Source organism: Diabrotica undecimpunctata, chromosome 8 (assembly GCF_040954645.1).
Source record: "Diabrotica undecimpunctata isolate CICGRU chromosome 8, icDiaUnde3, whole genome shotgun sequence".
Taxonomy (NCBI): Eukaryota; Metazoa; Arthropoda; class Insecta; order Coleoptera; family Chrysomelidae; genus Diabrotica; species Diabrotica undecimpunctata.
This window is the reverse complement of record NC_092810.1, coordinates 54,468,486-54,486,018: the sequence shown is the minus strand read 5'-3', so window position 1 is coordinate 54,486,018 and position 17,533 is coordinate 54,468,486. Positions and strand designations below refer to the sequence as shown.

At 33.8% G+C, this 17,533-nt stretch overlaps 1 protein-coding gene across 1 annotated transcript in view; it reads right to left on the bottom strand.

The window, feature by feature from the left end:
• Window positions 1–17,533, bottom strand: part of LOC140447561 (protein disulfide-isomerase tmx3a-like) — a 46,835-nt gene that overhangs the window by 16,834 nt on the left and 12,468 nt on the right. The window contains exon 3 of the mRNA XM_072540275.1: window positions 7,414–7,769. Within this exon, the coding sequence (XP_072396376.1) occupies window positions 7,414–7,769 (356 nt within the window). The remainder of the gene's footprint in view (window positions 1–7,413; window positions 7,770–17,533) is intronic.

Below are 17,533 nucleotides of genomic sequence, written 5' to 3'. Positions count from 1 at the left end.
ATGTCTGTTTCGTCCCCCCCTTTTTTAAGTGTGTTCTGTGTGTCTTAAAGTGTCCTCAATTTTAATTTTTAATTTTTTAAATTTAATTATTGGACTTTACAACCATTTGCCACATATTACAACAGAACTTTATCAAAGAAATTTGATAATTACAAGTTAATAGAATTGCACACCCACACAATTTGTACATCTAATCTCATTCATTGTCTCACAACAGTCACCTTCAAAAATAAAATCTCAATAAATAACACATATTTCATAAATATATCTCTAGAATAAATATAAATAACTTTTAAATAACTCAATGATATAGAACATTACTTTCATCAAACAAACAATTACATTACACCTATCTCTACTTCATTGGATAAAATCTGTCTCCTCAAGAACTTCCCCGTTTACTGTCAAACAATTACAATAGTAGACTTGAGTTCTCCAATCAACAATACAGGATAGTTTGAACAATGTTCTTTCAACCATCAATTAATAGAGTACCGGCATCACTTATTTAACTTTGTATCGGGACTTGAAGATGCTTTGCATATTGTAGAAAGCGAAACCGGTCGTCTGGATAGTTAAATTAAATCGATTGTGAGTAAGTCTAATTTATTATTTCTTTTACCGTTTTAAGATCGTAGATCTTCAGATCCAAAAGAAAAAAAGAGGTTGAACTGAAAGCCAGAGAGAAGGTTTAGTAAAACATGGAAAACCTTTTTGTTATGATGAAATGGAAGAAATCAATGAAAAAGGATTGTTTCTTGAAATTGTAAAACTTGTTAAAAAATATGACCTTACATATGTCATACTTCAAATTAGCCCAAAAAAACTGCACTTATCTGGGATTTCCGACGAGACCTCTGATGTCACTCGCCATAAGCAAATTTCTATTGTTAGTAGTTGAAAGGTATTGTTGGTTTAGATATATCCCTAAAGGTAGTAATTTTCCAGTTGAAAGGCTTTTGCATTATATGAATGTTTCGTGGAAGGATGTTGAAGCTGTATGCTTTGATGGAGATTTAGCGATGTCAGGAAACTTTACTGGTGTACAGAAAAGATGCAAAGAGAAAAATATTAAAACTTTGTATATTCATTGTTATGGTCACTTAGCATCGGTAGCCGCTTGCGCTAATCATATTGAAAATCCAAAGATTTTCGATTGTTTTGGTGTAACACAATAATTGTTTTATTCTTATATTGAAGGCAGTCCAAAAAGGCACGCTATTTTTGAAGAGATTGTGATGGTCACAAAAACTCTGAAATATTTATCTGAAACACGTTGGGCTTGTCATGATGAGGCAGTTGCTGTGGTCAAACATCAGCTTGAAGCAATTATAGAAGCCATTGAAGAGACAGTTGATGACGGAACTGATGCAAAAGCTAGAGCTAAAGGTACAGGGATACTAAATGAAATAAAATCCTTTGATTTTATTATGTGTTTGGAAATAATGCATGCAATTCTGCAAATGGTTGTCAAAGTGAGCAAATTACTTCAATCAGCAGACATAGAAATTTGTGAAGATATATAAGACGTTTCAAACTTCTTATCATTATAAATAAAAAAGATATAGCAATTTATAGTTAAAATTTTCGTTAATAAGTGGTGAATTAATTTGTTTATAAGAGTTTTAAACAAAATTGAGCCGTAAACGTTGGCCATTTGGTCAATGGAAGTTATAGAACAATTCAAAACGAAAATTTTAAGCTTTGGTAAATGCTTCTAGTAATATTTTTTGCTGAGATAATGAAAATGGATTTACTTGCGCCCGCATTCACTTTGAGCTGACCGTGCGCCTCAGATGTTCGTTTTGAGTTGTTCTAACGGGTTCATGCCCACAGCCGGTCCCAAGCCAGGTTAGCATCCTACACATTGTAAAAGAAAACAAGACTCAAAGAACCAATATAAAGACTCGGAACCAGATGGAACCTAAGATGACGAACCACACAAAGAAAAGGAAAACGAAAAGGACAAATAAGCACACAATCAGATTAGCAACATGGAACATTACTTTTTTCAACAACAAAGACCAAGAGATAATAGAAGAACTGATAAATAAAAACATAGACATTTGTGCAATCCAAGAAACCAAGAAGAAAGGTAAAGGCCAAAGAGACTATAACCAATATTTTCTAGCATACAGTGGAGTGAAGAAAGAAGAACGACCACGAACAGGCGTAGGTATACTTGTCCATAAAAAATTTAAAGGCAACATAAATAACTGCCGTTATGTCTCCGAAAGAATAATACATATAAACATCACAATGGACTACCAAAAATGAAATGTCATATTTATCTATAGCCCCGAGGACTGCAAAGCTAAGGAGGAACGAGAAACATTCTACGAACAATTGCAAATCTTCCTGGATGAAATACCTCATGAAGAACCCTTAGTTCTTATGGGTGACTTTAAAGCACAAATCGGAAATGAAATACTTCCAGGAGTAAAACAAAGATTTAATGAAAACCATGTCAACGCAAATGTAGAACTCATGGCTAATCTCTGTGCTTTTAACGAACTGAGAATCAATAATACATTTTTCGACCATAAGCTCCAGTATAAATATACATTTGAAAACTCCAGTGGGCACAAATCTATGATTGATTTTATAGTCACTAGTAGAAAAATCCATACAAAGCAGATTCTAGATATCCGAACTTTAAACTCAGCAAGACGCTGGGAGTGAACACAAAATAGTACTAGCAAAAATAAGAATGAAAATAACACCAAAACATTTTCTACAGGAAATCACCGAGGAATGTGGCTAGGCTAGCAATATAGGCAAGAGAATGACCACTAGAAACTCAAGGATGGATACGGCCAATTTGCATGCCTTTTAAAGACAGTAAATCAGGAAAATATGTATGATGGATAGAAAAGAAGATATGAAAAATGAATAGATATAATGAAAATTAACAAAGAAAACAAATTGAGGGCGCCAGAAGAGGGATACTACTCTAAAAAGAGTAACGGTCACTCTTCCAGGTATCGTATACTGCTAATATTAATTAAAGTTGATGTAATAAACAAAAATGCTGTAAATGTAAAAAGGTAAGGAAATATTAATAAAAAAATTATATGCAAAACAAATTCAAGTTTATTAAATATAACTTCTTAGATTTTGACAATCTCTAAGTTACCAAAAAGTATATGAAAATTTCACAATATAATATTTTAACAGAAATATTGAAAACAACTATAACAAAAAGTTGAAAACTACACAGAATAACTCTGATATACAGTGTACAACCTACATCTAGGTTAAAAAACAACCCTAAACAAAATAATGCTAACGTTGGAAGAACGTATAGCCAAGTAAATATATTATACTAACCTACAATATGACCAACAATATTGTTAAACACCTCTAAATTCAAATATAAACAAAGTAATATATAAATGGGAACAAGCCAAGTTAAACAATTGAAACGGTCTATTATCCTGAAGGGATAATAACCAGAGTTAATAACGCAAGATGAAATATAAAAAAAATTAGTTAAGTAAACAAATAATGAAATAATTAAAGTTAATAATGAAATAAATGGTTAATACAAAAAACAATGGAAGATAATCTCTGGGTAGAATTTGAGCTCAAACTTACCGATACCTTACACCAAGGGGAGTTATATTAATTAATATATATATACCGTTTAATTTAATATAAAAAAATGTGCACTCGTAAGTGAATGGGATGTTATCGGTCTGGAGATAAAAAAGACAAGAGTTGTGCTACTTTATCTATTTATTGAAGACGTTTCGCCTATTGTTCAATAAGCATCATCAGTTCATCTAAAAGAGTGTTATTAGCGATACATCTAATATGAAAAAACAATTAAGTAAATGATCTTACCTTTAAAAGATCTGTAGCATTACAATGTTGTTATTGCAAAGAAACATCAAAAAATTAATATAATAAATATAACAGCAAAAAATATAGAAACACAGAACGCTGGAAGATTCCCAATTTAACTAATTTGTTTTAAATTTCACTTTTGAAAACATTGATTGATTAAATCTATCAAAAAAAAAATAGTAAATATTTTTTGATAGATTTAATCAATCAATGTTTTCAAAAGTGAAATTTAAAACAAATTAGTTAAATTGGGAATCTTCCAGCGTTCTGTGTTTCTATATTTTTTGCTGTTATATTTATTATATTAATTTTTTGATGTTTCTTTGCAATAACAACATTGTAATGCTACAGATCTTTTAAAGGTAAGATCATTTACTTAATTGTTTTTTCATATTAGATGTATCGCTAATAACACTCTTTTAGATGAACTGATGATGCTTATTGAACAATAGGCGAAACGTCTTCAATAAATAGATAAAGTAGCACAACTCTTGTCTTTTTTATCTCCAGACCGATAACATCCCATTCACTTACGAGTGCACATTTATATATATATATATATATATATATATATATATATATATGTTATAAAAAAAACTATAACTGGTGAAACAAGATATATATATATATATATATATATATATATATATATATATATATATATATATATATATATATATATATATATATATATATATATATATATATATAGTTCTGAAGCAAAAACCAACTGTCCTCCTAGGTGAAACAGTTGTCTGGAAGGATACTCCCGAATGGATTCGGTGTCCCAGCGAAGTCCTCCTTGAGGTCCGAAATTAGCACGGAGCTGGTGCTAATTGGCTCAGTTCCGATGGTTACTGTCCTGCCCTACCTCTAGGTGCAGGCTGGAGAAAAAATGAGGGTGGAGTAGACAATACCCTCTGGCTTGTCCCAATGACCCTGATTCTTATAGAGTTGAAGTGGTACTCTCCCTCGGATGTTCTGAGGGAAGTTTATAATTCCATGGGAGGTGGCTGAAAACAATTCCCCGTTACTTCTAGTCTCAACATTGATAAAAAGAAATCAAAGAAGAAGTGAGGAAAGTTTCTTTCAGCATAAGAAACCGGAGCAAAAAGATAATTATAGTAGATGAAAAAAAACACATCCAATCGGATGTAGCGTGACCTTGCTTCACATAGAGTAAAAATATAATGGCCTTGAACAAAATACTATATTAAAATATGAAATAATGAATCTGAATAATAGGATATGGATAAAATACTCTAATGTTCATTAAAATATCTGTGGAAATTGTAATAGATGTTAGAGATTTACGGAAAATTCAGAATTTTAATCAGATTCATGCCAGAATGATTGTAAGCGGCCATACTATGCTTGAATTCGTGACCCAAGGTCATTCTGAATACCTTAAGGATGTGGGATGTGGGAACAAAAAGTTAGTTTTTATAATATAAAAAAAAAATAGTTACCAGATAGCTACTCAATTCCGTGCTAGAAATTTCACTTCAGCCTCCCGAGTTTCCGAAAACACCGTCAATTAAATGGTTACGGTTATACTTAAAACATTTAACTTCTTGAAGTGAAGGAAATTCTATGCATTAATTGGATTTTCTTTCGCTAACTACCACCTTTGTACCACTTCAAACTCTCGTACAAAAGTGAATTTTAATTCACAGTTTGTTAACCAAGAGCCAGTTTCCACTCCCCCCTAATCTCCTGTCATCTCACTGGTACGCAATGGTACCAAATTTAGATCAGAGTGACAACTTAAATTATTAAAAATACACACTTAATGAGCAAATGAACACTTAAAGTTAGGCAACCCATACTACATCTCTGAAATTACTTTAATATAAATAGTAGTAAAAGTAACGACTGTTACACAACGATCTCTCATACTGAGAATAATCGTTCTGATTTCTTCTTGATCAATTTGATCCCATATTTCAACCAACCGCAAGAACAGTTCATCTAATGTGTTTGGTGCATTATGTAGTTGTCGTAGTCGTCTGCCTATGATGTCCCAAACATGTTCTATTGGGTTGAGGTCAGGACTTCTCGCAGGCCAATTCATGGCAGGAATTCTAACCTCCTGACGATACTGCTGCACAATTCTTGCCGTGTGTGGCCTGGCATTATCTTGCATAAGCATGAAATTATCCCAATAAATGGTGCAAATGGCACGACATGCTCTTCGAAAATGTCTGTTATATACCTCTGCGATGTAAGCCGACCGCGATCTATTCTAACTAATTCGATCTATTCTAGCTAATTCCGTACGAGCCTCTAAATTAATCCCACCCCACACCATTACCGAGCCGCCGCCATACTGTACAGTCCCTACGGTGTTAAACTGCGCGTAGCGTTCCCCAAGCCTTCTATACACTCGGTTTCTCCTGTCATCAGAAAAAAGACAGTACCTGGATTCATTGGTGAACAATATTCTTCCCCAATCGTCATTATTCCAATCAACATGTTCACGAGCAAAATGCAATCTTTGTCTTCTATGGTCTCTGGTCAATAACGGACCAATTGGTGCCCTTCCAGGGTGTAAGTCGTTTTCGGCAAGTCTTCTAATCGTATTTTGGCTGATTCTAAAGTTATAACGATCCAAAAATTCATTTTATAGAGAAGTACTGGTAACAAACCTTTGTCCCAGTGTACGAAGTGTCAAAAACCGGTTTTGATTATCAGTTGTAACGCTTCTACGGCCTTGACCGGGTCTTCTCGAGTTACTTCCAGTAACAGAAAAACGTATTAACACTCTTGAAATGGTTGACTGGGTGACGTTAAAACGTTCAGCGAGTTCTACTTGAGTGTATTCTTCTTCGCGAAGAGTAACGATTCTAAAACGGTCACTTTCTGACAAATTTCGATTTTCTTGCTGTTGGTGGTTCATTTCAAAGAAAAAACACTTAATAAACTTGAAAACCCCCTTTAAACGTTCAGCACAACGTAATCCTACCAAACTAAATTCGAAATAAAATTAATCACAATAAGCATGTTTTTAATTTTTTTGCAAAAATGGTAAAAACATCAGCTTTTTAACCGTTCTTTCGATAAATTTTACAATATACTGGGGGTAACAATAATATATTAGCACAAAAATCGGAACATTAAAATTATTTAATTTACCAGGGTTTTTAAAATTATGCGTTAATTTTGGAGCGCAGTGTATTTTGAATTTAAAAAAATATTTCAAAAAAATTTTCATATATGAAAATATCATTGTTGGAAATAAAAAAAATGTTTATAGAGGAGCCGATTCAGCATTGGAACGCACAATAAAAAAACTTGGCCATGCCTGGCAAAGAACGCTTGAGTGCTTTAGTTTTTCTAAGCGCAGTTAAACAATTAATAAAAAACATTAAAGATTCAATGACAAACTCAAAAAACTACTTGGTATCTGAAAAAAGCATTGGTCTGGTGTACAAAATAAACATTTATTGACCCACAAGCCGGTACTGTTCTGATGATATTCGATAAAGTACTGTTATTAAAATTAGAATTGACATCTTAACATCTTGAAGTAAAAAAAAACAAATAAAAAATAAATCTACATACCTTGAAAGAAATGAGCTTTATTGTCTTTATACATATAAATTGAAGGTGTATTAGCGGCATCTCCACAATTTTCTTTATTTTCATTAGAGGTAATAAATTCTCCACAAGTTTCATCAAAGGCAAAAAATAGCGAATGGGCTCTAAATCGTTTAGATGCACAATAAAATGTATTCCACAATTCTCCTTTCAGGGCTCCATTATACATAAAAAATGCTTCACCAGAACTCTTAATCTTGGACAGATCATTCGACGAACTTATAATATGAACCGGTGGTCCCACCATTCTAAGTGCAAACTGGACAATATCATCTTTGTTTCTATCTCCACTAAACGTTACATCACTATTTGAAGAAATACTGAAATGAATAATATGCCATTACCATTGTGTCATTATTATAGTCGTAGCGGTATAAATTATTTTATGCACGAAGGGTGTTATTAAAATGATTACTCCCGGAGAGCAACATAATCCAGCCAGAGGACCTCTGGCCCGAGGGATGGATGTTGCTCGATGGACGTAATCATCCGTTAACACCAGTGGTATATACAAGATTTTATTTTTCACTATCTATAATATAAAAACTAAATTTGAGATGTTTTTACTTTTTATTTTACTGCACCTACAAAATAAATATATGCATATTTTAGAAGTCTATGACAAATAAAATATTTGAAGTAGTCTATGAGAGTTGTTGATATTTTGACGTTTCTTGATTATATTATGTAGTTGTCAGTTGGATTTATATTCTTCTTATTCTTCTTCTTTTTATATAGACATGACTCTGTCTGTTTTTCAATGTGCCTCCAGTAAGTTGTCATTCCATCGTTTGCGTGGTCTTCCTACTGATCGTCTTCCTATTGGGGAACCGTCTCTTGCCGTCTTTACTACTCTATTTGTTGTCATTCGGCTTATATGATCGTTCCATTCTACTCTTCTATTTCTTACCCAGTTTTTGATGTTCTCCACCTTGCATCTATGTCGTATATCTGTACTTCTACCTCTGTCCCATAATGTCTTACCATCAATTTTTCTAAGTGTTTTCATCTCTGCTGTTTGTCATGTAACATCCTTTTTGTTCTCTCTGTGTCAGGTCTTGTTTCTGCCGCGTATGTCATTATTGGTCTGATGACTGTTTTGTAAATTCTGCCTTTCGTTTTTTTCCCGATATTTTTATTTCTCCATATTGTTTCGTTTAGGCAGCCTGCGGCTCTGTTTGCTCTATTCACTTGATCTTCCACTTCGGTTTCGAGCTTTCCGTAGCTAGATAATGTGATGCCTAGATATTTAAACTCCATCACTTGTTCTAAGATCTGACCTTCCAGCTCCAATTTACATCTTAGTAAATTTGCTGTTATAACCATGCATTTTGTCTTTGTTGGGGAAATTACCATGTTAAATTTTCTGGCGTTTATATTAAATTGGTGCAGCATACGTTGTAAATAATCTTCACTTTGAGAGAGTAGTATTGCGTCGTCTGCTTAGCAGATTATTTTAAGTTGTTTTTCTCCCATTTGGTATCCTTTTTTAGTTCTTACTTTTTTTATTATTTCATCCATAATCAGGTTGAACAATAGAGGAATCAGGGAATCTTGTCTTATCCCATTGCCAGCTTTAATAGGGTCGGTTAGTTCTTCTTCTACTTTTACTTTTATTGTGTTGTTTTGGTAGATATTTTCGATCGTTTTGATTATTCCTAGAGGTATGTCTCTTGCATTCAGTAAGTGGATAATTTTTTTTAATTTGACCCGGTCAAATGCCTTTTTAAGGTCCACGAAACATAGATATGCCGGTTTGTTGTACTCTAATGACTTCTCTTGCACTTGCCTCATTATAAATATAGCGTCGGTGCATGATCTTCCCGACCTAAAACCTTGTTGTTCTTCTGCTAGTATTATAATTTCATTCAATTTATTTGTTATCACTTTGGTTGTTAATTTGAGTGTTGTGTTTAATAAATTAATTCCTCTGTAATTTTCCGGGTCCGATTTGTCTCCCTGTTTGAAGAGAGGTATTAGGATGCTTGATCTCCATTCTTGAGGAATTCTGTTTTGTTCCATTATTTTTTAAATTAGTTTTAGTAGTTGTTTGGTCAGATCTGGTCCTCCGTACTTTAGGAGTTCGTTCGGTATTCTGTCCTCTCCTGGTGATTTTCTATTTTTTAATTTCCTTAATGCTTCCTTTACCTTTTCCTCCTCAATATTTATTTCTTCGTTTGTCGTCACCTCTGGTGTTGGTGGTTCATCATCGTCACCTTTAGCAAACAGGGATCGAAAGTAGTCTACCCACGTTTCCTTCTGAATGTGTTTCGCTTTTATTAGTTCGTTCATCTCTTTTCTTTGTGTTCCTTTTTTATTTGTCTAACTAAAGTATTCGTTTCATTCCTGATTCGTTTATAGTGGTTGTATGCTCGTTGTGTTTGTTGTGTTCTGTATTGTAAAAAGGCTTTCTTCTTTTCTTCACATTTTGTCTTCACTTCCTCACTAAACCATGGTGTTTTCCTTTTTGATATGTTAGTGTTTGTTACTTTCCTCTCTCCAAGTGATTCTGTTGCTGCGTTAATTATGTTATTTTTGAGTTTTTCCCAGCTTTCCTTGATGTTATCGTTTTCTAATATTTTATTCCCAGCGATCTTCTCTGATATTCTTTTCCTGTATAAGTATTCTGTCGATTCCGTATTTAGTCCTTCGACTTTGATTTTTGTTTGTGTTGGCGCCGCTCTCTTGGGTGGGAAGTATTTCAGGATTATTCTTATTTTACATAATACTAGGCTATTGTCGCTACCTACATCTGCTGAGTTTAGGCATCTTACGTCGATTATTTTTGATGGATGTATATCTCTGTTGGTTATAATATAATCTATCATAGATCTTTGTCCACGGGTGTTATTGAATGTATATTTGTGTTGGTCTTTGTGATCAAAAAATGTGTTGTTTATTCTTAGTTCGTTATTTGTGCAGAAGTTAATCATCAGTTCTCCATTTTCGTTTTTAACATTCTCGTTATGTTTTTGTTTGATGCCGGGTATTACTTGGTCGCCTATTCGAGCGTTAAGATCCCCCAATATTATCATCTTTCCTCTGACTTGATCTAATACTTGTTGAAATTGGTCGTAAAATGCTTCCCTTATTGTTTGAGGCTTGTTATTTTCTGGGCCGTATAGTCCGATGATGTTCAGGTCTTCCTTTTTCATTCTTATCTTTGCTGTTACTATTCTTTCTGATATGTATTGACACTCTTTGATGTGATTTTGGTACCTTTGGTGTATTAGTAAGGCTACACCTTCTTTGTCCCTGTTTTCTTTTGCTACTCCACTGTAGATTAGTATGTATTACACCTAATTTTGATTGGCCTTTTCCTTTCTTTTTTGTTTCCTGTAGAGCACAAATGTCTATTTCTTTCTCTTTCAGCACTTGGGTTATTTCTTGGTCCCTTGAGTTCAGTGATCTGATATTCCAAGTAGTAATTCTCATCTGGGTTTTGGATGTTTTTCGCTTGTCCTTATTTCTTGCCGTAGTCGTCTTCATAGTATCAATCCGGTTCCGAGGCAGTACATTGTTTCTTTAAGCAGTATTTGTTTTTACGATTATTAGGTTGCTAACCTTGCCAATCACCCTCCACATTTTATCCGGGCTTGGGACCGGGATTTATTTTCAGTTATGGAATTACCAGACTATTTCACTAGACTATTTTTAACTGATAAAACGTCACAGCAACGCCACGTTTCCTACTGACAATACTCATTCCTGCCGGTGATTTCTCAGCGACAAAATTATGACAGATTCGTCACGAAGGTGTCTGGTAATTCTATTGTTATCAGTTTGACAAACGTCATTGAGGCGTAATCAATTTTGGACAGATATAATGAATACAGACGAAAAATCAAGATTTCGATGCTAGTCAGGTGATGAAATAAAAAAAATGTTTTCGGAAAATGTCCCACTGAACACGCAGAGGTCCAGAAGCTCTATTTGGACCCAGTTTTCGGAGTTCCTACGGGTGAGAAATTTTACGCTTGAAAGATATACTACCATAAAGGAACTAGCAAAAATTCTCGAGGATTATGCCTTTAACATGAAAAAAGTCAATGGCGAAGACTATAAAGAGTCGTCTGTAAAATCAATGTGAAATACTACAGCCAAAATGGTACAAGAAAAATAGCCCAGAACAATTTTTCGTAGATATCTGAAGCTTTTAAGACATAGGTTGGGGTTACTAGATGACGAATAGATGAAAAACTACTCTTATTTTTACCTTGCGTTTTTCTAAACAATAATTTATGGTCACAATTTGACTTTTTGTCTATAACTTTTTTCCCTTATATTTTAAATAAAAAATAATTATATCATTTTTTTATATCAAGAATATCTTTATTTTCCCGTTATTTAAAGTAAAATTGATAAAAAATTTACGGAGATATTTGCAAAAAAGCAGTTTTTTTGCATTAATTTATAAATTTTATTAATTTTTTTATTAACAAAATAAAATGTTATTAATACATTTGAACATCGAGAAATTACCGTCTTTTAATTTTGTGCGAAATTTCCCCCCGTTCGGTCAAATAGTTTAAAAGTTATTTAATTTATTTATCCCTGAGGCTAAATATTTAAAATATTGAACTTGCTCTATTAATGATGCTAGACACATTTAGCAAATTTCATAGGATTCTTTAAGAATTAAACTATCTCAGAAGTTAAATGCATATTGCGTTTTCATCGAAATTATTTACAAAATAAACGTTTGAAAAATGGGTATGTTTTTTACTTATAAACAATTGTATTAACTTCTATATTTTTCAAGCTACAGACTTGTACATAAAACCATTGGATAGTTGGTAAAAAAACCCTATTAAAAAAACCTATGACCAATAGGAACGAAGTTAGGGACTATTTTTAAAAATATCATATCTCCATTGTTTATAAACTTTAAGAGTTAAAATTTAGTGCAAAGACGTCCGCTTTTTCTTTGTTGGAACAGGTCCATTCGCCATTTGGTTTACGGATGAGGGGAATAGTGGAAGTAAACCAATTACTCTCTTCCATCCAAAACTGTGGATGGAAGAGCTGTTAAAGGATCTAGAAATGAATAGTAAAGACAGCGCCAAACTATTTGGATACCTAAAAGCTCAATAAAGTAAAGGCAGACCAGTAGTTAAAATTGACATAAGATCAGGGGAAACACACTTCACAGAACTATATAGATGCAAAGAAAACCCGGAAGAGGAAGTAGGCGCAATGGAAGACATTAGAGATAATGAAATAGGGATACCAACATATAATGAATATTTAGACATCATTCAAAAAATGAAACAGAAAAGAACACCCGGCCCAGATGAAATTTCCAATGAGCTGATTAAAAACGTAGGGGGAAAGTTATTAACAAGCATCTATAACCTAATAGTTATAATATGGAAATCAGAAGAAATGCCCGAGGATTGGAAAGAAAGCAGAATTATACCAATATTTAAGAAAGGAGAAACAACAAACTGTAACAACTATAGAGCAATATCTCTACTGAGCATAACATAAAATTCTAACAGCTCTCATCAAGCAAAAAGTCGCTCAATTCACAGAGAAAAAAAATTGGGAACTACCAGCAAGGATTCAAAGAAGGCAGATCCACTACAGATGCGATCCACATAGTTACACAAACAATCGAAAAATGTCACGAACACAACATAGAACTCCACATTCTCTTTGTAGACTTCAGACAAGCCTTTGACTGTATTGGAAGAAATAAATTATTTATTGAAATGAAAAATCAAGATATACCAGCAAAATTAACCAGATTAACAAAAATGACTATGGATGGAGCTCGAGCTAAAGTAACAACAGAAGAATGTAGCACAAAATCAATTGCAATAGAAACAGGAGTGCGGCAAGGCGATTCCCTGTCAACTACATTATTCAACATAGCAGTAGAAGGAACAGGCCAGCAAAATTAAAGGAACTATAGCCCACTCCTCAACATAAATAGTTGCATATGCAGATGATTTAGTTCTTATGGAAAGAGACAAGGAATTATTAAAAGAAGCAGTAACAATCCTGGCAAAAGAAGCACGGAAAAGAGGTCCAGAAATTAACGAAGGAAAAACAAAATATCTACTCTGCTCTAGAAGAGAAGATAACAGGACGAAAGAAATCAAAACAGAAAACTACACTTTTGAAAGAGTAAAACAATTTAAATATTTGGGAGTAATAGTGAACGCCCAAAACAAGAGAAGTGAAGAAGTAACGGAACGAATACTAGCAGGCAACAAAACATACTGGAGATAGCATAGGCTTATGAAGGACAAGAACCTATCCAGAATACAAAACTGAAAATATACAGAGTTGCAATCAGACCAGTAGTTATGTACGCAGCTAAGTCAATGTGCCTCACGGAAACAGATGAAGAAAAATTGAGAATTTTTGAAAGGAAAATCCTCAGACGGATTATGGGCCCTATAAGAATCGACAACGGAGAAATGAGAAAAATGAACCATGAACTAAGAGACACAATGAAGGGAGAAGATATAGTTAGATTTATTAAAGCACAGAGGCTGAGATGGCTGGTACACATACAGAGAAGGAAAAACGACCTACTGATTAAGAAGATCACCAGATGGAAACCAGCAACTGAAAGACCAAGGGGAAGACCCAGAGAGAGATGGGAGGATCAGGTCACGAGAGATATCAAAATTCTGGAAGTGAGAAACTGGAGGGAACTATGCACATATCGAAATTAGTGGAAGAAAATTGTAACGAAAGCCAAGTCATACAACAAATTTTGACAACATACAAGTGGAATGCGGAGTGATTCACCGGAATCAGCGAATCAGAGAGCTCTAAGTAAGAGCGGCAAACATTCCTGTAAATATTGAGTCTATAGTTGACCTACCTTTTCTGACTCCTCCGTGGCAATCCCCGGTTTTTTTATCCATAATATTGTTTAGCCTGCCTTCTATTTTGCTAAATATTTTGTATTCTATATATCTAGTATTAATTTATTATTTCACTCTGTTTGCTACGTCCTCAACATTTTAACATTTCTACGGTTCTTATATCGCATCCTGGTGCCTCGTTATTTTTCTTTTTTTTTATTGCATCTTTTATTTCTTCCTCTGGTGGAGCATATAGGTCTGCATCACCCTCTCCGACTAATCTTAGCTCTTCTAATTCCTTGTTTGTTTATTCAACAGTAGTTCGAAATATTCTCTCCACCGTTTTATCACTGCTTTTTCGTCTGTTATTAGCTCACTATTTTTGTATTTGCATAATTTTGTTTTTAGCTGGAAACCTTTTTTCTCAAAATTTATTTCCTTATAGAATTATTTTATATCATTTTTCTGTTCATGTTCTTCTAGCCTTTTAATCTTTTCTTTATTTTGTTTCCTCTTTTTAAATAGATGTTTTTTTTAATTGTCGTCTACTTACTACAGTATTTTAAGCCTATAATTATAGCTTGATTTTTTTGTTCCATTAGTCTCCGACAGTCTTTGTCATGCCATATTTTTTCTCTAGCTTCTTTGATTTTCCCCACTATTTCTATTGAAGCTGTTATAACTGCCTTTAAAACCCTACACTCATCTTCGATATTTTTGACCTGATATTTATTTACTTTATTGCATTGTTCAATTATATTTTCTATTTTCGTTGCATATAATGCTCTGTTTTAATCATTAGAGGCCAATATACCTGAAGCATATTTGATCTGTTTCTCCTTTCTCTGTTTCTTTGGCGTTAATTTTTTTAAAATTTAATTAACACAAGGTGGGGACAGCTATTTTCCCCTCTGACTTCTCACATCTTAAATGTCTGAAGTATATCTTCCTTATATATGTATAAATACAAGATATATGATAGTATTAACAACAATAATTTCATAGTGTACAAAACAAATAGAAAAAATAACGTTGACCGCCCGACAGGCGTTTATCAGCACACAGCGTGCGGGTAATATTTTTTGCTTACAGAAATTATGGAAAATAAACCAGGGCCTTCAAAAATGGTAAAATGTGATTTTAAAAAACAACTGCTTTGTAAGAATCGGACAACGAGGTAAACCCCTTCGAAAATAGTAGCGATGATCCAAATTATTTGAGCGAAAGCGATAATGAGTCCGAAGAAGACTTAATTTTACAACCTTCACAAATTTTCGGTTGTTTATCTATCCCTACAGTTTCCTGTGGTTGTTCGTATTCCCCTACAGTTTCCTCAGACATGGAGAATATTGCACAAAATGATTGGAGTTTTACTGAAATTCCAAATCAAAATTTGCCGTTTACTAAGACAGCAGGTTTTTTGGTTGACGTAAATTCCACAAACCCTTTTGATTACTTCCAACTTCTAGTGACAGATGATTTTTTTAACATGTTGTGTGGAAAGGCTAACAAACATGCCATCGATTTAATTGCCCAAAGCTTAGGAAGCAAACCAAGAATAACGTTATGCTATTCAATAGGTATGCTTTTTCATATGGGGACTATCAAAAAATTAAACAGAATGAACGACTATTGGGAAAAAAATTATCTGTTCAACCTACATTGTTTTTCGTCCTTTATGAGCCGCAATCGGTTCTTATTGATTTTGAGAAGCTTGCAGTTTGAGGACACAACACTAGAGCCACGAACTCAACTAGGAAAAATTATGCCATTAATAATTTATTATAATAATACAAATATATTATCCCAACAGGGAACTCTGTATCGACGGTTTTGTGGAGAGGCCGTTTAAAATTTCGGCAATATAATAAAGGAAAGAGGCACAAATTCGGCATTAAACTTTATATGTTATGTAAAGAGAGTAGTACCGCCCTCAACATAGTGGTTCATGCTGGCTCAGCAGATCCCGTATTATCCGGGGAAAAAGCATGTCAAAACCATGCATAGTCTTTTTAAAGAAAAACATCCAAATGTGGATGTTAAGTATAAATTCTACGCAAAATATTTTAAAGAACAGTTTTCTTTGCGTTTTGGTAGACCCCAAGTTGATACCTGTATTAAGTGCGAAGAATTAGTTACAAAAATCAACAGCCAGTCCCTAGGAGCACATACCAAACGTGCCGTAGAAGCTGAATTAGCGGTTCATATAAGAAGGTTCAAGAAATTTCACAAGATAAATTTTGTGAGCGATATTTGTGGAAATCGAGAGGACGCAGTTGTTCTCACGTTCTATTTTATGCAAAATCTTCCTCTGCCCTGTATACCGATACAAGAGATATTTTATTTGCGTCAACTATGGGTGAACTGCTTCGGTATAAAAAATGTTAAAACCAAAGAATCTGTGTTTTACGTTTATCATGAAGGCCAAGCCAATAAAGGCGCTAATGAAGTTTGTTTCATGTTGTCCCATTATTTTGAAACTTTTTTACCCGATAACATACAAGAAGTATTTTTGTTCAGCGACAACTGTCCTGGACAAAATAAGAACCATACGATGATCCATACATTGAAGGATACAGACAGATTTTCCAAAATAATCCATTACTTTCCAATCAGAGGGCATTCATTTTTGCCGAGTGATTGAGATTTTGGGGTGCTGGAATCAAAAATTAAGAAGCATGACAGAATGTATGTGCCAGACAAATATTATTCCCTTATGGCTGGAGCTGGGACAAATTTTTCCGTTTTTGAGATGAAGACACGTCAGATATTAGATTATCGTAATTGGTGGCCAACATATTACAAGCGAAACTGCCTCTCCAATGAAATCCTAGGTTCAAAGGTACAAAGGCAACAAAAAAGCACCTTCTCTCCATCGTCGTTTATGTCGTTTGAATACGATAAGCATGCAAAAGGTACACAGTTGTGACTCACGATTTTATTGACGGTTTCATTAGTCATATGTTTCGTCTTTTAAAAACCAAACGCCCCGTCTTGCTACTAACATCATTAGCTTACCCAAATAATGCTGTAGCCATTAATCCCAAAAAAATTGCAAATATCAAGCAAGTTCAAAACAGCATTTTAGAAGAATATAAACCATTTTACGAGAAAATTTTCCAGTGGCCTACCAGTGAGCAAGCTGACGACGTAGGCCCTGAGTCAGATAATGAATTTGATTTTGTTCCATATTATTATTATTTAATAATTACCAGTTTTTGTAGTTACTATACTTTCAAAAAAAAAAAATAAATAAATAA